General features: G+C 33.5%; 1 protein-coding gene across 1 annotated transcript in view; it reads left to right on the forward strand.

The window, feature by feature from the left end:
- LOC129218347 (uncharacterized) overlaps positions 1-22593 on the forward strand; it is a 142733-nt gene that overhangs the window by 75539 nt on the left and 44601 nt on the right. The window contains exon 5 of the mRNA XM_054852592.1: positions 19862-19992. Coding sequence (XP_054708567.1) covers positions 19862-19992 — 131 coding nt within the window. The remainder of the gene's footprint in view (positions 1-19861; positions 19993-22593) is intronic.

Below are 22593 nucleotides of genomic sequence, written 5' to 3' on the forward strand. Positions count from 1 at the left end.
CCATAATTATTAAGCATTTATTATATTTTTTTGTAATGTTAATATATTCCAATGTTTAGCAGTAAGTTCGATGTTTTCAGATAGATCTTGAAGGAAGTATACTTTAGCTAAGCAAATGATTGTGTGTTATAAGGAGCATTTGAAAAATATGTGCAGGAGGTTTCAGTTAAACATTTCAGAGCTTCTAAGTGTTAATGAAGCATGATGACATTTAATATCACTCATTATTGTAGGGTCGAAAATAGCTCCCTTATGCAGGAATTTAAGTCACAAAAAACTTCCGTATAGATTCTGAACCTATACAAAAAGTTTGATTTAATGTATTTGTAGTCTTTCTGTTGAGCATTAAAAACATAAATAAACTTCTTTAATGTGATAAAATGAGTTGACTGTTGGAACTGCTGCTTAGTGTCATCAACTCAAGACTTCTACATAGAAAAACTAATTCCTTGTTGTTAAAAACATGCAAATGCAGTAGGTTTGCCTATTTTGTGCTTTAACAATGTTAATTTTATGCTTAAAATAAATTTTCAAAGTATTTAGTTGCCAAAGGGAAAACTTTTGCTCTTTCAAACTCTTCCACAATCCCTTCTACTACATGAAAGATTTAACTGAAACACACTGTTTAATAATGCGGTCGAGTTACTCTACAACGCGATTCAATTTAAGCAAAATGGCTATAACGCAAGTTTTTTTTTTTTACCAGTAACGAATTTTAGATCTAATGCAAATTCCTCGCCCGCAACACCAAAATTTTTGGAAGGGAATCGCATTGTGCAAGTGTCGTCTTAGTGACTTGCTACTAATTTTTTTTTTCTGAATAGACCTTCATTCTTTCAGCATCACTGACAGCTGAACAGCACCTTTGTTAGTGTATACAAATACAAACTCCTCATTTTTCATTTATTTTTTTCTCATTCTAAACGTGAAAGTTGATGAAATGTAATGACACCTAAGAGCTGTGTTTCATCTAAAGTTTGTAAAGATAGAACTGACAATTGAAGAAAAGCTAAAGATTATGTGCTTAAACAACAATAAAATGCATCAAAGGTAGCACAACAATTAGGTATGAGTGAATCTTCAATATGTGCAATTAAAAGCCAAGAAAAGGAAATCCGTAAAAGTTTGCCGAGTAGTGTCTGAGGAATATGCAAAAATTATGAAAATGGAAGCTGCTCTTGTATTGTGGGTAAAAGAGACGAGGAAGAAGGCTTTTACCATAAATGGAAACGTTATAATGGAACTAGAGAAGCAACTGTGTTTAGAAATGTATTAAAAAAAAGGTTTGATCTCACCGTATAAATCGTCATCTTCTTACAAATATAGTTACAATATTAGGGTAACGGCACCAGTAACAGAGAAGGATCCAGTAATAGACACTTTAAGTTTGAATTTAAGTAATAAGAATTTTACGCGGGTAAAACTGATGTTGCTGCGACCCATGAATGCAGTGCAACAATCTAGTGTTATCAGAGTGAATTTTATGAGCCAGTTGGTATTTACAAGGCAGTGGTTGAAGGTTATGAACAGCCACCACAGTATTTCATGTTCTTTTGAATTTAATTAGGTTTTAGATCTAAAAATAAAGAACTTTTGCACATTTTGAAGAGAAGGGGGGAATTTTATGCATTACTCATCTTTTCCTTATCATATCTGTTACTGGGTATCATCAGAATTGTCGGTATCTGTTATTGGGAGTCGGCCTTTTTTTTTTGTAATTGAGCGAATAAAAATAGAATTATTTAAGAGGATCCAGAAACTGCCAAATGTTAAATGAGATGTTGCTGCATGAGAGAAAAATAGCTTTAAAAGTCTAAATGCATTAAAAGGCTCAGAAAATTGAGTTAAACTAAGAGCGATGTCTTAAGCATGTCTGTTACTGGTGTCGTTACAATATTACTGGATCTCATGTACAGTACTATTATCGTGCATTATTTTATTACAACTACATACTGTACGTACTGTACTAGTCGTTTTTATGTCTCTCTTTTCCATTGATCATTGATTTTGTGCATCGTAGCAGTATTTCATGTTGAATAAAACAGCTTTTTACTTCCCTTTACAAAGTAAAAGAAGTATTGCATTCACGAAAAAATGTTGACCCAAAAATAGGCCTCAATTTCCATTTTGCTCACCCCCGAATGAATGTTGAGTTTTTTTTTCAACCCGACCACACGTGGATATATGTCTGAAAATGTATAGACACCCGAAATATCCATTTTGACAATTCCCGAATTAATGACAACGAGTTTGCTCGTGATGTCTGTATGTATATGCATGTGTATCTCACATAATTCAAAAAGCTATGTCCTAGAAAATTGAAATTTGGTAAGTAGACTCCTAGTGGGGTCTGTGCACCACCCCTTTAGTCATAGGCGTCGGAACCGGGGGAGCTGGGGGGAGCTTGAGCTCCCCCTGGAATATTTCAAACCGGCTCAGCTCCCCCGGAAAATTCTAGCACTGCAGCTTATTGCCGTACATTGATTTCCTCAAACCTGATTTCAAAAATGTGATCTGCCTTTTCTAGGAATTTCGGAATTTCCACCCAATAAGCAACAAAAGCAGGGGCAGACGGAGTGGTCAGTGCTTTTGAATTCACCTTCACCCTTTTTTTTTACTGTTAAAGCATCTCTTGATTCCAGAAATGCGGAAAAGTGAGCACTACCCCACGGCCTGCGAACATCAGTACCAGTACCAATATGGATTTGCTCCCCACCTTGAGCTCGTGTTTCGGCTTTCGAGAGCGGCATTGCAGTTCAGTTCATATTCTTATTAGTTTTGCATGCGGTTTTTTGTCCAATGCGGTGGCGAATCCAGAATTTTGTTCTGGGGGCGGCTGAGGTAGTTAAAATTCTTGCTGAGGTCTCCTTGTCATTACCAAAGTTTATCGATGTAAACAAAATTGTTCTGTATCATTATCTGCTATCTAGGGGTGTTAATGACTAATGAATCTTTCTGAGTTACATTTGAAATTATCTAAAATTTGGTATTCAGTGTTAAAATTCTAAATTTTAAATGTATATTCGAAGTTTTTTCTTTCGTTTAGACATTTTTGTTATGCAATTTGAAGGCAAAATTTTCAATTCTTGTTAAGGATGCAAAAGGGCCGTAGTAGCCCGATCGGTGGTGTGTCCGATTCGGGGCCGGAGGGTCCTGAGTTCAAACCTTGATGGTCGAAGACCCACCGTCGTCATTAAAGGGGACTGGGCGACGTTAAATATGCTAGTGGTCTCAATGTCCTCCAAGTGAAACGATACCTTTGGGGGTGCTAGCACCAGGTAGCTATTAGCTCCTGGACTAGTTCTAAATTCACATTAACTGTTCGATCCGGTGATGGTGCTGCCATCTATCGGTATATAAAATAATGGAGGCAAGGCACTTAGTATGCAGTCCTCGACATAAATGCAGTTGTAGTCAGTTGTGACTCTGAATAGGAATAGGATGCAAAACAATTATGCTGACAAGGTGATGTAAATGAAATAGAAGAAAGAAAAGCTGAAAGATGTTAAACAAATAGTGAAAACAGCGAGAAAGAAGAGAAAACTTTAAGAATTGATATTAAACACGAAAATTAAAGAGAGAAAGAAAGAAAAACAAGTAGCTATATTATATCCACACTTTTTTCTCCTTTCCTTCTTTCAGTGAGTAAATGTATAAATATTTGGAACAGGTAGGGAAAAAGTTCAGAAATTTGAAGGGAAATTTCGGAAAACTAACACTCTTGTTGCTATCGCAAATTTGTATATCAACCTTAAGGAGAGCGAAAACAAATTAATTGATAAAGATAGAATGGATGTAGGAAATTATATATATATATTTTTAACATTAAGATGCATAGACAGAGGGTGAAAGAATTTATTTCTGGTATGGGGGTGGCTGCAGCCTTATAGTCGCCCCCCCCCCCCGAATTCGCCATTAGTCCAATGGATCACAAAAAGAGCTAATAATGAGCCAGTTTGGCCTTTTAAATATGAATAACATGGAAGGTGCTCCAGAAATGACTGAAAAAAGGTTACTAAGGTTGTTTGTACTTGTTCAAATAATGTTGAACTTGTTCAAATAATTTCAACTTTCCAAAAACTTACAGTGGCTCCCAAAAGTATTCGTACACTTACGATTTTCAATGAAATACGCCATTATCGATTCGCTGAAATTAATATTTTGGAACGGGTATTTAATTATAAGATCTATGATTTATTTTTTAACAAAACTACATGAAAATTGTTAATAACATAATAAAACTTGATTTTTAAGAAATCAGTAATCAAAAAGTGCCAGAAACTTGATCTCACAAAAGTCTTCGTACACTTTGAAAAAATGTCAAAAAACGAGTAAATAATCTAATTTTTTACTGAGTTATTATTTAGTACAGCGATTCCCAACCGGTGGTTTGCGAACCCCTGGGGGTTCGCGAGAGGTTTTCAGGGGGTTCGGGAAAAAAATATTGTAATGGCGGAGTTTAAATATGCCTGTTTCTGATGAAGTCTCATGGTTCAAGCGATTTCAAGCAAATTATGAATATGCAGTGAAACCTGTGTAAGTTGACCACTCGCGGTGCAGTACTTTGGCGGTCAACTTAGACAGGTGGTCAACTTATAAAGGGGGGTAATGATTTTTTTATTTTCTGTCATTTCTTGCACCATGTATTCATTTTTTGAGGAATTCACTCTTATCTTTCTGTTTAACTCACTTTCATTGTTTAACATTATGAAACACTAATTAAAAATACTATTAAAATATTTTTGTCATTTTTTTTCTTTGTTTTCAACCATATTAGACACTAATTCTAGAAAATCCATATGTGCTCAGCTAATTTCTCTGGCTTTCTCCCTTCTCAATTTTCATATTTCATACTTTTTATTAATCTCAAGTTCAGTTAACTTTCTTTTTGAAGCCTTTTTATATAAAACTTATAGCAAAAAAAGCAACAAGCTCGACTCTCCCAGTTAATAAAAGCAAATTTAAAATGTCCTATCTCTTAATCCCTTGCACCAGAAATATGTAACTTTACTCTTTAGCAGGCGAAGATCTGCGTACCCGCAGTGCGGGGGTCCACGTTCTTAAGGGGGCTAACGGCCCTAAAAATTGAAAAAACTAGCACTAAGATTTGTAAACTTTACAAATAGAGACTGCTGGCTACTAGGGAGAGGACCTACATATTTTGTTGCAGGGGGCCCAAAATTTATAGATCCGGGCCTGCTCTTTAGCACAATTCCAGTGTTGCCACAACATTTGCAACTGAAGGAAAAGACTTTGTACTTCTGTACTGACACCTATTTTCTTTGAACAGAGAATAGGCTATCTTAAATAGAACAAGGAATGAAAAACAAGTTTGGAGAATAAAGAGCAGCATAAGCTTTATGCTGCGGTTTTATTTAGTTAGTAAAATGCTAGTCTGTTAGTAAAAGCATTAAACATCTTCTTGGAAAGCTATCAAAAAGAAAGATAAATAAATAAATAATAAAATATAAAATAATTGCTGAAGAAAGATTTAAAAAATAAACCAAGTGGTCAACTTACAAAGGGTTTTTTACAATACTCCAAACCAAATTTGGTGTACATTAGTGGTCAAGATAGACAGGTGGTCAAGATAGAAAGGTGGTCAAGTTACAGAGGTTTTCCCTCATTATACAAGATAGGACTAATTCCGTTCCTGACAAAAACGGTCAACATAGACAGGTGGTCAACTTACAAGGGTGGTCAACTTTACAGGTTTTACTGTATAAATATCTAAAATATTTTGATGTTAAGTTTCTTGACCATTAATTTGAGTCCAAGGAAGAGCTATTTCTTTGCTGTTGTGTTGAGCCAAAAATGCATAGAAATGCATAGAAGTGAGATCACTCTGTTGTTTGTTGCTATAACTTTCACACTACATATTCTACAATTTACTTCGAGCTTTATCGTCGAAAAAGGGAAAGAATGGCTAGCAACCCAAAAACAGCACAAGAAGTATAAAAATTACTTACTATAAAAAGTTTTGCAATGTAAAACTTTCTGTTTTACATTGCAAAACTTTCTGTACTGTTTACGCAGTAAAAAAAAAAAAAAAATCAGCAGAATTTAATCATGCAACTTAATCTGCACTCCACGTAAATGAGGAATTTGAAATTTGTGAAGAAAGTGTCTTTTGAGGTAAGTGAGCAAAAAAATATTTCTTTTGTTAAAAATTACCTTATTTGTGCAAAAATTAAAGTAAATGCGTATTTTGAGCATAGATGCTTCTATTATTTTTCAATATACGCATTTTACTCCTCACTTATGCACTAATTACAAGAAAACTCTTCAGCAATCAAACGACTGATGCACGTAATATATCTTTATCAATCAGCTAGGTTCGTAGTCCCTTTCAAGAAGACTTAAACATTCAGATCTTTCTCATTTTGCTGTAAGAAAAAAAATCATTTACTTAATCTGAGACGGTCCCCTGAAAGGTATTTTAAAGATCATTCTTTATTTGATTTCTGATTTAGTGATAATAGAGATGAAAGTACCCCTGTGTCAGAAAAAAATTTCAGCCAAGCTTTGGCCTCTTTATTCCACAAATATCCCATTTTCAAGTTCTTTTTAAAAAGTTGATTGAAGCTCGACGTAGAACAATTACTGTGCTTATTTTTTGGTGAATTTGTTTTGCATTCATTTTTAGCGATCATTTTAGTTCGTAAAAATATTTGTAATTCTATATTTTATAATTATGTTTTCGCTCTTGTTATAAACTATGGAGCAGCATCAAACTAAAAAAAAAAAATCTCCCAAATTTTATTGTCTATGTGCGTGCGTGCACGCGTTTTTTTTTTTTTTTTTTTTGCTTGTTACTTATTAACTTAGTACCCAAGGGGTTCGCTAACTTCTTTCGGAGTTCGGAAGGGATTCGCGTAGGGGAAAAGGTTGGGAACCGCTGATTTAGTAGAATATCATGCAGTATCAGCAACAGCTTTTAAACCATCTGGGAATAGATTTCATTGTTTTTTTTTCTTTCTTTCTTTTTTTTTTTTTTGAACAATTTCTGAGTAAAGTGTTCAGCCGCACTTTGAGTCTTACTGTTTCTAATTCGTTTTCCGTTTCAATAGTGTATTTTCATAATATATCCACCATATATCTCCAAATATGTTCTATTAAGTTTAAATCTGGCGATTGAGGAGATATTTCTAAGCTTAATGACAATATTTGAGGCACCAAACGCAAACGTGTGCTTCTTATCGTTATCTTGATTTAAAAAAAAGAAGTTGTTTCCGATTGCCAAATTTTGGGCTAATTTAAAATTTTTTTTAAAAATATTTCACTGAACAGCATGATTCATCGAAAAATTTCAAATTTCCAAGTCCTGCACCCTCATACAAGAACACTTTCACCGTCCTGATTAACTCATCCTAACTAAGTTCTTTAGATTTAATTCCTCATTTTTTTTCTATTTACAGTTATGCAACAATTTAACCCAAAATGTTGAATTTATTTTTATTTTTAAGTAAGACGTTGTTCCAAAATGTTTTGAGCTTATTTATCATTGATTTTACGGCGGAAAACGTAAGCTTTCTGTTTTTTGCATGAACAAGAAAATTTCGGCAGGAAGAGGTCCCATCTAATCCAGGTAATCAGAGAACTTGGCGAATAATTTTAGGGGAAAATTAAACGAAAATGTTTCATTCAATTCTGCAGAAAATTTTTCATCACTCAAAGGTGTATTTTTCATCATTTTTTTAACTGTAAATCTCCGATCACGCTTTGTTAACTTTGCATTTGACAATTTCTTACCTTGTTTTCGATCCGACTCTTGTCTTTAAAGCATTTTATCAAGCAGTTCACTATAGAATGGTATAAATTAACTAAATTTAGAGACATTTCAAACCAATTTACGGCTATTGAGAGAGAAAAAACATCAAATTTCGAATTGTGTTTTTGGTTTATGCACATAGCTGCCATTTTAAAATAATAAGCAGAATATTAGGGCATAAATAAACAAAAAATTAAAGTCAAATGACTTTACAGTGTGTCATCACAATGCAAAAATAATAAAAAAAACAACTTATGATAATTTTAATCATGAATTTATTCGAAAATATTTCAGTGTGCGATGACTTTTGTGGTGTATTTTTTTCTTTGACCCTTCGTCTTTTGACAAATTTCAAAAATAAAATCTGGCAATATATTAAAAAAAATTACTGGGTTTTATTCAGAATGGCATAGGAATGGTGTGAAAAAAAATGGACTTCATATTCGAATTCAGTTTTGCGTTATTTTGATTTTACTACAAAATTTCAAGGTGTACGAACACTTTTGGGAGCCACTGTATCTCATTTTAAGTTATCTGACCCCTCAGATTATACTTTACGAAGTTACAGTTATTCTTGTTTCTTGTGCAATCACGATTGCTTATTGCTTTCATTTGACTATTTTGATGTGCTATCATTTTATTTTCCCGCCAGCACCCTCTGCAGCACCACCGTCGACCGGCCTCACGATGCTGCTCCTCTAGCGAAAACCATCTCCAGCTAGCGTCAATATCCTACACTTACACGCACGTACGAACAAACACATACACACACCTACACACATACACACACCTACACACATACACACACACACGCATACATATTGACATATACACACACACCTACACACAACTACCCACACACTCATGCCTGCACACAGACACAAACACATATGCCTACACACATACACATCTCCCCCTACCACAAACACTCATACACACAACTACTCACACACTCTCATACCTGCACACAGACACAAACACACACGCACACACACTCGTGATTGCGAAAAACATAATTTGAATTCCTGATGTCAAAATTCAAATAAATTTTTTTTTTTGCTTTCTCAAAATTACAATTTTTTTATCACTTACAGATATATTTTTTAGGGCTCGACCGATGGCATTTTTTGGTCGATGGGCCGATGCTGATTGTTGGCCGATTGTTCAAAGATGGCCGATGGCCGATTGTTTTCCTCCAAATGGCCGATTGCCGATGGCCGTTGGCCGATGCCGTTGGCCGATGGCAAAAAAAATTTAACAGAAATAAATTGATAAGATTGTCAGGGATTTACAGGATCATTGATTCATTTCACTTTACTTCCTTTCTACAAATAAGGAATTATAATCGCAAAATAAAAAATAAAATAAATAAATAAACATCAGATTTCGACCTAAATTTCTATTTTACGATCACCCAATTTAAACTTCACTAATTTTTTTCGGCACATATGTACATGCATATGTACCTAAAAACATATAGATGACCGAATTATCCATTTTGAACGCCTCCTTAGATAATTATCGCAAATTCTCTTGTATTGTCTTCATGCGCGTAAACTTGCGTCACTCAAAAACGTTATGAAATAGTAAGTTGTTAACGTAAGTTGTAAGTTGTATAGTAAGTTGTGTACGTAGTATGATCTAAAAGTTCGAGGACAAGTTGTATAAAACCTTTCTGTGAATAGTTCACATTACCGAAGTACATCTATCTACAAAATAGTCACCTTGAACGACTATGCACTTCTGCCATCGTTCGTATAGCTTTTAGAAGGACTCCTGGAAGACATTTATCGCAACCTCCTGTAAGGCCTCTTGCGCTGCTGCTTTAACTTCATCGTGAGGAAGAAGGCGACTTTCATGTTGAGGATGCACGGTTCGATTGGTCAATACTCTGATATGACAAACAAATAACATAACGTTTCGTCGAACTTAGCTCCGTGTGACTTTTACCTGCTCCCAGCAAAAAAACATTTGCATTGACTCCGCTTTCTTCCGTCATGAGAAGATAAAGCTGCAACACAGAAGGTAGCGAAAAATGGCTTCCAGTCTGAGTGTTTCCAAAAGTTATATATGAACACCGGCAGAAGTACATAGTCCCTCAAGGAGCCTTTTGAAGGTGGATATGCTTCGGTAATGTGAACTATTCTGGGTAAAGTTTTATACAACTTGTCCCCCAAACTTTTGGATCGTACTACATACAATCTGTATAGGGTGTAGTTATGCTTCTCCTTTTTTGACTGCTGTATGATGGAAGACAAAAAACAACAGCCAAGGGAAAAAAAAGAAAGGAAGAAAAACAAAGAGACTGTTTAATAACCAATTGATTTGTATTTTTTAAATTGAACATATAACTAAGATTTCAGTAATATTGTAATAATGTATGGATTTAGGTACACTAAACATAGTTTAAAAACATTATGTTGTTTAATCATTCAAGAAAAAAATTAAGAATAAAACTATGAAACCGTCAACAAATGACGCAATTAAAGTGGAAAGATTGCACGTCGACATTTTTTAGTCATCAAATTAAACAAAAAAGGTAAGAGATAAATTACAATATTAAATCATAATAGGATTATTTTTATACTTATTTAAAATTTATGAATATAAAAGTTTGCATTTTTCATAAAAGCTGTAACAGTGACATAAATTTTGCGGGAAAAAGAAATAGCCATGAAAAGAGAGAGGTTCTTAAAACGCAGCTACAATAAACAAACTCAATATTTACACCAAGTTAATAACTGAATACATATACTACTTAATCTGATGTTTGCACACGTAATATTGAACAATTTGATTGTTTAATCTTTTATGAATCACTACAAACAAGTTAAAATTAAATTTTTCAATTTAACAATAATTTTCTGAAATTTAAAAAATTGCATATTAGAAAATCCTTGAAAATTTTCTATAATATATGATTAAAAATATGATGAAAACGAAAATAACTTATTCATTGATTTTATATAAATACATAAAAATAGTTACTTACAACAGAAAAAAAAAATCGATCGCTATTAATGATGCAAAAAAGATGGCGCATTACGAAATATAGGTGAAACAAGTATCAGAAATGCGCAAAATGACATTTCTTGACCAAAATAAATAATCGCTAAATATTTAAGAAATGCTTGAAACGACGAGGGTGGGCTAGGGGGGTCACCCTCTGATTTTGAAGTAACTCACAACATTAAACTTCGGCCCCAACTTCTGCCTCAATTTTGTTAGTACAGAACCACCAACGCCTCGGAGGAGTTTCTGAATCTACTTCAGCACTTCCGAAGAAAAAATTCAGAAGTCCCTTTTATTTCCGAACTATGTCACCATTCAAAACGACTTTAATCAATTTCTTACATTAATGCTCTAAATTAATGGTAATGGGGCGAGAGGCCCCATAACCATAGGGGCACCGTAGGAGTTACAAAAATTCTTATGATAAATGTTGTACAACTTCTGTGATAGAGAAATAGAGCCCCAAAATGTATTTCGATGGACCCCAAACTTGTAGCTCCACCGAAGCGATACAGAAAAGACTGCATTACTGTGATTCATATTACAAATATCGAAAAATTTAAAATTACTGTCGGTTCAACGGGAATCTAACAAAATGAAACAAAACCGGTTTCGCCAACTTTTTTTTTTCCATAGTCTCCAATTCGGCAATATATCACCAAATGACCGTTAGTATGAGACTCTATATTAGTTTTGCATTGAAATAAGTAATTAATAGCCACAAAAAAGAGTTAATAGGCTTTTTAGAACACCCGATCGAAAACAAAAAGAGAAGTGCACAACTGGAAAGTACGCACACCCCACATGCGAAAATTTAGCCTTCTACAGCTTACCATATTTGATTAATGACTTATGAGATATACATACGTACATCCAGCCGCAAGAAAAAACGCGATAAGTAACTTGTTTGGTACCTGAATGCAATATTAAAAATTCTTTCAGGGATGACTAAAATAGAAATTCATACTGAAATTTAAGTAAACAATTTTATATGAAAACAATACCTCCCTTTACTTTGTATTAAAAAGTAAAACAACAAATTTCCTTTTTTTTTCAAAAAATCGGCCGATTCCATCGGCTTTTCGATGTTTTTTGAGGCCGATGGGCCGATGTTTCCTGCAAGTTAGTATCGGCCGCCGATGCCGATGCCGATGGCTAAATTGTTGAACCATCGGCGCCGATGCATCGGTCGAGTCCTAATATTTTTATGCCAAAATTGTTACCTTTCATCTATTATTGCAGAAAAAAGCCAACAATATTTTATAGTTTCTATCAAAGACTCAAAGATTTTAAACCAAAAATTTATCTGAACAATATAATATGTAGTGAACAATTCATTTTAACACATATCCAACGTTCTGTTTTTCCGCCCTCCTGTTTCATCTATTCCCCTTTTTCTAGTTCTCAGAAAATAAGAAAGTCTTCTAAATGCTACGCTGTCGAAGCCTCCCCTTTCCTCCAAAATCATTACAGAGCGCCTCAAATTTTGTTTTCAAGGCTCAATTCCCTGAAAATTTCCAGAAGAGAGTCCTTTGAATTCCTTGCCCTCCAACAACATGGGAGATTATGTAATATTCTGTTTTTGGGACTTCAATTTCAAAAAAATTGCTGGACCCCTAGAGCCCCTCCTTACTGGACCCCTAACGCCAACAAATATGATCCGCAGTCGCGTTTTTCAGCAACTACAATTTCGAAAAAATTAAGAAGAAACCTCTGAACCTTTTCTGATTACATCATTGAAAAACGCTCTCTATTAGGACTTCAATTTTGAAAAATTTCCAGAGTAGAGCCCTAGTACAGCCTTTTCCCCTGCCATCATTGAAGGTTGTCTGCAATTACGTTTTTAGGACTTCAATTGGGACGGAGATGTAAATCGTTCGAAAAATCCATCAAGGACAATCTTTCGAGTCATATTTTCACTAAAGGCAACAAATATGGTATATAATCGCGTTTTAAGACATTAATTTCGAAAATTTTTAAGGGAGGGTATTCGAACCTTTTCTCCCCTTAACATTATCAAAGATCACCTATAAGTTCGATTTTAGAACAAGAATTTTGAAAATTTTCCGGGAGAGACCCCGAAACACCTCTATTTCAATGTGCTCATCTTCGAGTACTAACCGACTCCTTTTCAAAACCAGAAGTTTAATCACCTCATTCTCTCCATAAACAATTGTATATATACAATATTCAATAAGAGATGGAAGCTTCGAAGTTAATTTTTTATGGGGAAAATCGTTTAAAAGCCTCCCTCCTCCCGCCATCCCCCCCCCAAAAAAAATTATTTTCTGGTTGCGCCTCTGCTTCTGCCCCTTAGATTCCAGACACTTCTTATACTGTGTCCCAGCTCCCCCTACTTCTACAAAGTTCCTACGCCTCTGCCTTTAGTTGTGCACCTCCCCTTTTGGCTGCATTCGGATGTTCCTAAGGGGGTCTTTTACATCTTTTTGGGAGAAAATCATTGTTAATATCGATGCAAACTCAAGTGGTGTTATAATTTGGCAAACACTTGGCGACGTATGACCAAGCTTTTGCTCGCCAAGTTTTTTAGCCAACTTGGCGACAAATTTGGCATTTTTTTAATTTTAATTTTTTAATTTTCAATCTGGTTTATTTTGGCCACTATTGGCGATATTTAGAGCGTTAACCATCAAATCACATTGAAATGTCCAATATTGGGAAAATTCACCTATATAAAACATTTTTTTGCTTCAGTTCTCAATAAACTTGGAGCAAAAATATTTAAAGTTTTTCTTTGCATACTCCAAGGCACTATTATCATTAAATGGCGTAAAAGGAAGTCATAAGATGCACACATCAGCTCGTTTTCAAATGCAGTTAAAATTCAGTTCTTTTATGTAACAAACGATAATGCATAGTTAATGAATGGTTTAAAACAGTTTGAGATGGTGTCTAAATCTACTGGGTATGTTTATTGAAGTTTTTGTACACCTACTTTTTTTTATTGCACCTTGTCCACAACGTGACATTTCGACTTGCGTGATGATGGGTCTTGGAATGCATCCCTTGTGCAAGTTGGGGCTGGACTGTATATAGATTTTTTGGTTATAATTATCCCATTGGTCTTTTCATTAACAGTAAACATGCAGTGCCATTTTCTACAGTTAATATTGCATTACTTATAAAGCTTTAGAATTTTGCTCTGCCTTTGATGGCTTCAAATTCATGTAAGTTTCCTAAGCACTGTATTGTTTCTGGATACAAATTTATTGTAAGATTTCAGTCTTGGCAATTTTCTCTTCCATCCATTAGGTACTGTAGATCAGTGCTTAGATCTGTTTTGTTGGTCACTTCACATAGGGTGCATGCTATAGGCACAAAACGAACTACAGGTAGCTTCTCGCATCCAGCAAACAATTTTCCTATTTTGCCAGTGAAGCTTCTGGGCCCAGTCATAGTTCCATCCATATGACTGTAAAGATAGCATGAAGGAAACTTATTTGCATGTAACTGGCATACAAACCACTGTAGTGAATGTTTCAGGATTAGTTCTATGTTTCGAATAATACCTCTTTTAACTCCTGTGTTGACAGAAGTTCCATCGAAATCAATTGCTACAAACTTTGTTATATCTATCGCATTATCAGACTGATATAATCTGGGCCAGGCTCTTTAACTAAACTTATATGTTCTTATATTATAAATTTTCTGTTCTGAAGTAACCTCACTATGTACTTTTTTCCTCTCCTCGTATTTATCTTGCCTTATTTTTCGTTTAATGGCCTTATTAATTTGGGAAGTCGCTTTTCAATCTAGTGACCTGATTACCAACTTTCTTTCCGTACGCTGGTCTATCCAAAATTCTCTTTCATTCAATGGTATTTTCTGTTCTTTCTTACAACAGCAACATTAAAACGATTTACAGGTACGTGCTGATACATCAAAAAGATAACTTTCTTTTTCTCGGAAAGTGGCAATCTGCCTTTCTATAACATTCTACTTCTTTTCTTGCTTTGTAAGATTTCAGAAGTACCCAATATTGTTTGTGGTATGTGCTTCTTTTTCTCAAAATACTGTGGTGGTCAATTAACCCTTCAAGCGGCCGTGACGTAAAATTCCTTCACCCAGCGATGTATCAAAGAGCGGCCGTGTCGAAAAATTTCGCCATGAATATTCTTCCATAGAATTTTACCCCGCAGCCGTTCTCGAAGCAGAATATTCAAGGCCAAATTTTTCGACACGGCCGCTCTTCAATACATCGCTGGGTGAAGGAATTTTACGTCACAGCCGCTTGAAGGGTTAAAGGGATTGAAGCTAGTTTCCAGGTATCTTCCAACTTATTTGCAACTACTTCAAATGGGGCAGAAAGTATTGTTGGAAACCTTCCTTCCTTGTTTTGTTTCACTTTTGAACACCAACACACATACCTTAACACATTTTTGTATGTATGTAGCATTTCAGGTGGTATATCACAGCCAGAGCCAAATATAGGGCAAATGAAGTCTCTTCTTAACATTGTCAAATTGCACTTTTTGATTAAGTACGCGGACACCTTTGCACAAAGAAAATATCTTACTGAATAAACTCGTAACTTTCTTTCACTTAAAAAGTATCATGTGGGCAAAGAGTCTACTCATATTGCTTTTGGCATGTAGGGGTGGAAGGATAAAATGAGCGGACAAAAAGGTTTTAAAAAACATGAAAGAAAGCAAGTTGCTGTTTAACACTAGAATTACGGCAGTTTTTGTATACCTAGAAATACGGCGGGGGTCATTTTAAGTCTTGCTAAAGAAATCAGCGTAGTTTCCTACATAATGTCATATATTTTTAAAATGAAGTTAAAATAAACTAATTTAAAATATTACTATTTGTTTTGAGAATAGAGAAGTTTTAAATCTATATAATGAAATATTAAAAAAAATAATAATAATGAAATTGAAATATCTAGCATTGTTTCAGTTTCATTAAGAGCATTTTAGAAATCTACAATAAATTAAGTGAATATATTATCAAATTTTGCAGAAAGCAGTTTTGAACCCAAATATTTAAGTAGATTAATGGTATTTAATTTTTTTTTACTAAAATTGAAAACAACAAATAATTGTACCCTTACATTCCTTTGTTTGACATTTTTTTTTAAACTCCCCTGAATATTGCACTTACATAAATTTATTTACAGCTAGAACAAGTTTGTTTGTACTTGGTATGTGTTCCTCTCTGAGTTCTCCTTCTGCTAAATGTAATTTTGAAAATTCCTTCCTCATCCTTTTTTTTTTGTACCTGCCCTGAACAAAATTCAGGCATTTATAGTTGCTCAGTCCAAAAATTAAGGAGGATATATAATATACTGGCCAGAGCGTGAGGAAATTTCAGGGAGTTTTCCTTCTTCACATTTGATCTAGAGTGTCTAGTCCTTGCAGTATTTTTACAATTTCGTCTTGCCTTAGCCCTCTTTTACGAAATAATAATATGCTTTTTCAAAAACAAAAAGTCACGTAAATAAAACAAACTATTTTATTAAAAACAAATAAAAAAAGCAAATCATCTAGCAGAATTTACAATCATTCATCTATGCCTAATATCTTTTCACTGTTCTCTTTCCTTTAGAAAAAGCATATTTGCAACATTACGAATCACATGACAGGCAGGTGTGATGTTATGCAGACACCATTTTATATTATTTTTTGTTCGTTGCATAGTTAGCAAAAACAAATATAGCTTACTGAACAAAAATACATCGCGATGAAATGCATTAGTATTTCTTTTTTCTCAAAGTGGTCAAAATGACACCTCCTGTAATTCTAGGTATAACTTTCCAATTTGGGCTCAAAAAAAAAAAAATCTTTTTCTTTAAATCTATATAGTATCACACAGCACAATGATTAAGGAAAAGTCAAGAAAGGATTAAGATATTAGTAAAAATATAGAAGAGCAGTAAGCAAAAAAAGTTTGCTAGGGGTTTTCTGCATAGGTAGATTTGGATTAACGAAACTTTCTTTTTTTTCACCATATAAGAGTGACAGGGGCGGATACAGAAATAACTTTTGTTGGGGGCCCGGAAATTGAATAGCGCACCCTAGGATGGTTCAAAGAAACTTTTTTTCAGCTAGAGTCCAGGACACCCCCTAATTATTTTAGACTTACTAATAGCATTATGCTGTAAAAGTTTAAGCTTCTTACTCAAATTTTAAGATGGTGCTCAATGACCCCTCAATTTAACATTAGCGTACCATAGAAAATGTCACAAATTTAGAAACATTTAATTTCCTCAGATGTTTTTTTGTAAATAAATATTTTATTGCAATGTATATGCATAATACTCATGTAAATCATAATATGTAGTAAAACCTGTAAAGTTGACCACCTTTGTAAGTTGACCATCTGTCTATATTGACCGCTTTTGTCAGGAACGGAATTAGTCCTATCTTATATAATGAAGGAAAACCTCTGTAACTTGACCACCTGTCTATCTTGACCACCTGTCTATCTTGACCACTAATGAACACCAAGTTTGGTTTGGAGTATTGAAAAAAACCCTTTGTAAGTTGACCACTTGGTTTATTTTTTTAAATTTTATTTAGCAAATTATGTTTTTATAGCTTTCCAAGAATATTTTTGATGCCAGACCAGCATTTTACCAACTAAATGAAAGAGCAGCATAACTAAATCTCCTTTTGAGTTTAACCACATGGGAAAACTACTAAGAACCCTTTTATTCTCCAAACTTGTTTTTCTTTTGTTGTTAAGCAAAAAATTTGTCATTTTTGATTAGCTATAAATTTTTAGGAACTATTAATATAAAATGAGTAACTTTTCATAAACAATAAGACTTTCTTTTTGATCAATTTACTGAAATTTTAAATTTGCATGACACATTATACGTCATTCTGGGAAAATAATCTCTAAAAATATTTGAATAATATCTTAAATTATTGTTTCAAAGTAATGCTAAACAATGAAAGTGAGTTGAACAGAAAGAGTAGGTGTCATTTAGTCAAGAAATGAATACATGGTGCAAGAATTACAAAAAAAAAAAAAAATCATTACCCCCTTTATAAGTTGACCACCTGTCTAAGTTGACCACCAAAGTACTGCACCGCAAGTGGTCAACTTACACAGGTTTCACTGTAGCGTTATTTTTTCATTTCAATGTATTTTTAACCCCCCTACTCATACTGATGAAGTTTGGGGGAGGGAGTTGAGCACCCTCTTTCAGTTGAAATAGGAAGCTAAAATTCTTTCAGTACATTGCTATCCACAAGTCTAAAAATATTGAACGGTGTTCTTGTATCTAGGAGAAACTTTTTTACATGTATTTTTGAACCCCGGCATACAATGCGGGTGAGGGGGTACCCAATACGTTTCATACCAAAATTTTCATGTATTTTCAAATGTTTTTTTAAAGATCACTTCAGGCCCATAAATCTGCTTTTCGGTACAAATATTGTGCACTAATATGCATTGAATGTGGACGTAAAATAACAATTCAAGCAAATTAAATACTAAACACAGTATAATATCACCGAGATGCTATAAAATGAATGGCTTTAATTAGGAGCAGTCATAATGATTATAACACAAGGGCATGATTATTAAATAAACTCATACCTTATTTGAGTTTTTATAAATTAATTTATATTTTAATTACAAAATAGTATGTAATTAATAAAATCCTAGCTTCATAACAAACAAGTTTTATTGAAGAATTCAGGTACTACTTCTTAGCGATACTACATGCTGTTTCCATTAATATCAGTTTTGGAACCATGTGATTTCTTTCATTTTGCATTTTTTATAAGCTGAAAAAGAAATCTATTACTTCGCAAATAGCTTCCTGGATCAAAATGACTCTTTTAGGCATTTCCACCCACTTTTTTAAAACTGTTAATTATTGATTCCATCAAAGAATAATGGACGAATCGCGATATTTTGTTCCCTTGAATTCAAAACCAATGAGTTAAATGTATTTTGTAGCTCTATCTTCTGACTCCAGTATTACTTCTTTAAAAACGAAGTTAAAAGTTCTTTTCAGATTTTTTTTCACTAAATGTTATGACCAAGAAATGTTTTTCAAAAAACCCAAATATATGCAAAACCAATCACTGTGATGAACCTTAACATGATCAGTAGGGTGGTTCAAAAAAACTTTTTTTCAGCTAGATTCCATGACACCCCCTATTTTTTTTTAGACTTACTAATAGTATTATGCTGTAAAAGTTTTAGCTTCTTACTCAAATTTTAAGTGGGTGATCAATGACCCCTTAATTTAACACTAGGTGTAGCATAGAAAATGCCACAAATTTAGAAACATTTAAATTTCCCCAGCTGTTTTTTTTTTTTTGCAAATATTTATTTTATTGCAATTTATAAGCATATTACTAGTGTATATTATAATATATATCATTGATTTTTCAGTTCAATGTATTTTTTAACCCCCTCTCATACTTATGAAGTTTGGGGGAGGGGGTTGAGCACCCTCTTTCAGTTGAAATAGGAAGCTAAAATTCTTCCAGTATATTACCATCCACAAGTCTAAAAATATTGAGGGGCATCCAGTTATCTAGGAGAAACTTTTTTTTACATGTATTTTTGAACCACCTTAATGATCAGTGTTAAAAAGTTTGAAAACTTTATCCATATTTCAGTTTTAGGGGGGTGACCCACTTACCCCAACCAACACTATCAGTTAATTATTTACAACGTAATAACAGTTAGTTAAGCGTTTTTGGTCTTTGTAATAGTATATGTTGTATGTGTGATGTATGCATGTGATGCATAAACATTATTTTCTGATTTGAACCCCTATTTGTCGTTTTCCCGCATTCATCCGTTTTTGTTTTAATGCTCTCCCTGAAAAAAAAAAAAAACAATGAATCAATGTTCTCTATTGTACATGGAAGGAGAATAAAGTAGTCTTCTTTCTTCCTTCCTGTTTTTTTTTTTTTTTTTTTTTTGAATGATTTTGAAGTATGTTTGTTTTATAAAAATTGTAATAATTATTATTATTATGACTTATTTATTTATTTAGTCATTTGATGATCATACTAGAGCATAATTTCTAGTGAAAAAATTGCAAAATAGATGACAATTTTAATACATATTTCTGTCTTCTTATAGAAAGCTCCAGATGAATGTGAAATTTTGCTAGAAAATGCTGTAAAGGATTCTTTACCACTGACTGTGGTTGATACTGACATGAGTAAAGTCTGGCAGACTTTACCTTATCATAACAATTTTGAAAAGAAAAAGTAAGTAATATTTTTAGTTAACACACATTATTTCGTAATATTCTCAATGAAAATAGCAGTTTTCTTTATCTATTTTTGGTCTGTCATGTTTAAAAAAGATACAAAAGCACTATATATTTATACAGTTTAACTCCAATTTGACGTAGTTCGTAGTGTCTAAGCAAAATGCAAAAAGCATTGAAAATGGAAGCTGATCTTGTGTTGTGGGTTAAGGAGACAGGGAAGAGAGCTATTACCATAGATGGAGACATAATAAAAGAACTAGCAATGCAACTGTATTTGGAAATATATTAGAATAACAGTTTAATCATGGCATAAATCATCATCATCATTTTTTTAAAAGTTACCAATATTATTACTAGATTTATTGTTCAGTACTACTATAGTGCATTATTTTATTGTTACTACATACTGTACGTAACATACTGGTTTATTTTATCTTGCTATTTCCCATTGATCATTGATTTTGTTAATCGTAACAGCATTTTCTGTTAAATAAAACAGTTTTAAAAACCCCGTTAAATTTCAGTTCTTTATGTCAGAAATGGTAATGTATAATAAAGGAATAGTTTTAAACTGTTTGAAGTGGTGTTTACAAGTGTCTAAAGTAATTGGGTACATTTATAAAAATTTGTACAAATACCCTTTTCCACAATGCAAAATTACGACTTACATAAACGCATCCCTCTCGTAATTCTGGACTCCACTGTATGCATAACCAAAGTAAATTCCACATGCAATATGCTCATATTAAATTTTTCATAAAAGGACTTCGTTGCTACAGTCAAATTGCTAGAAAGTTTAAGAGCAGTACACGAAATGAACTAAAGTATTTATTCTAAAAACATACATTTAAAAGTTTTTTATGAAAAAAAAAAAGCTAAATCAGAAAAGGGGGAACATGATTACCCATTAGAAGGAAACATTAAGACTTTTTCAACCATAACAAGGAAACCTTACGTCTCAGAAATTCAGATCGAGATGAAATTCAGCAGATTAGTAATACCCCTTGAGAGTATCCACACATTAAAGTAATAAAGCGCACTATCCAGAATATTCCAAAAAAAAAAACAGCCTCTAAAGATTTACGTGCAGCCTATATATATCAGTAGAGTTTACTCGCCAGCAACAGCCCAGTGGCTGTGTGGTCAGCAAGCTGCATTCCTGTGCTGTCGATCCAGGTTCAATACCTCTTGAAGAATTTTTTTTATATAAATTTATAAAACAACTGTTACAGCTAATTGAAATTTAAATTGAAGATAATACTTCATTTTTAAGTGCGTAATGTTTTTTTAATCGAGAAAATAGAGATAAATTCAAACGATTATAAATTATAATTTTAATTACCACAGCAACAAAATTAGGACAGGACTCGTTAATTATTGTAAAAAATTTAAAAATATAGTTTTTTTATTTATCAATTATTTATTTATATACATACATCAGAATGATAACTATCATAAAAACATTTAAAACAAAAATTGTTTTGACATCTTACACAATGTATAAAGGAAGATTGTTTACAGGAGCAACCTTTTTGTAAAAGATTCATAGGAAAACATGCTTCATTAAGTTTCATGAAAATTTCTCTTTTGTCAGAAAGTTTGGAAGCATACCAAGTCCTAATAAAAAAATTGGTGATGACAGTTGATGATGGACTATTGATTGTATTTTTATAGTCTTCACGGGTATTTATTTTTCTATTATTTTCAAGGATATACGTACAATTTTGTATAAGATATTTTAGATTCTTTACCTGTCTATAAAAATAGACGTCGCAATTTTGAACAAGTGAGGTTAATTTTGGTGAAAAAAAGAATTCTTTAAGAGGTATCCAACCCGAGATGGATTGTACGGGAATCCAGTATGATGACCACATAGCTGCTGAGCTGCTGCAGACGAAAAATCTCTACTAGTATATAAACTGCGTGTAAAACTTTCGAGGCTGTTTTCTTGGAATGTTTTGGCTAGTGTGCTTGATTACTTTACTGTGTGGATTGTTATTGTAAAAATATATATCTGCAATTCTATAACTTTAACTGTAGCAATATTAACTGTAAGTAAGTAGTTCAGCTACTACTCAACTTTGTATCTGTATCGCGTGTGGTGTGTTTACTATGATGTGTGCACTTTTTCTCGTGCAGTATGTATATTAATCTTAATGTAACTTGCTTAATTACTTAATATAACTAATTTGTCAACTCTGCTGCTTCTTATTTCAAGTGGTTATGGGCCCAGCAAGCATCCATCGTGCAGAGTTGTTAATGCAAGTTTAGAAACTGTTGACTTAGCGCCGGTGATCGTTCGTAAGGCCTAACTTCTACAGTGAATCACACGTGTGTTTTTGAAATTGATTTCTTATCTCCAGTATGGATAAGATGAATTCAATTGAGAAGTTAGAAGGTGAAAGCAATTGGGCTAGCTGGAAATTCGATGTAGAATTGCATTTGACAGTGCAGAAAGCAATGCCAATTGTCTTAGGTGAAATGGTCAAACCGGAAGCGCTAGCTACGGAAGCTACCGAAGCAGAAAGAAAAGCGCATGCAGCTTCTTTAAAATCCTTTAATGAGGCAGATGCGATTGCTCGCTACGTTATTGGTT

Source organism: Uloborus diversus, chromosome 3 (genome assembly GCF_026930045.1).
Source record: "Uloborus diversus isolate 005 chromosome 3, Udiv.v.3.1, whole genome shotgun sequence".
NCBI classification, from domain to species: domain Eukaryota; kingdom Metazoa; phylum Arthropoda; class Arachnida; order Araneae; family Uloboridae; genus Uloborus; species Uloborus diversus.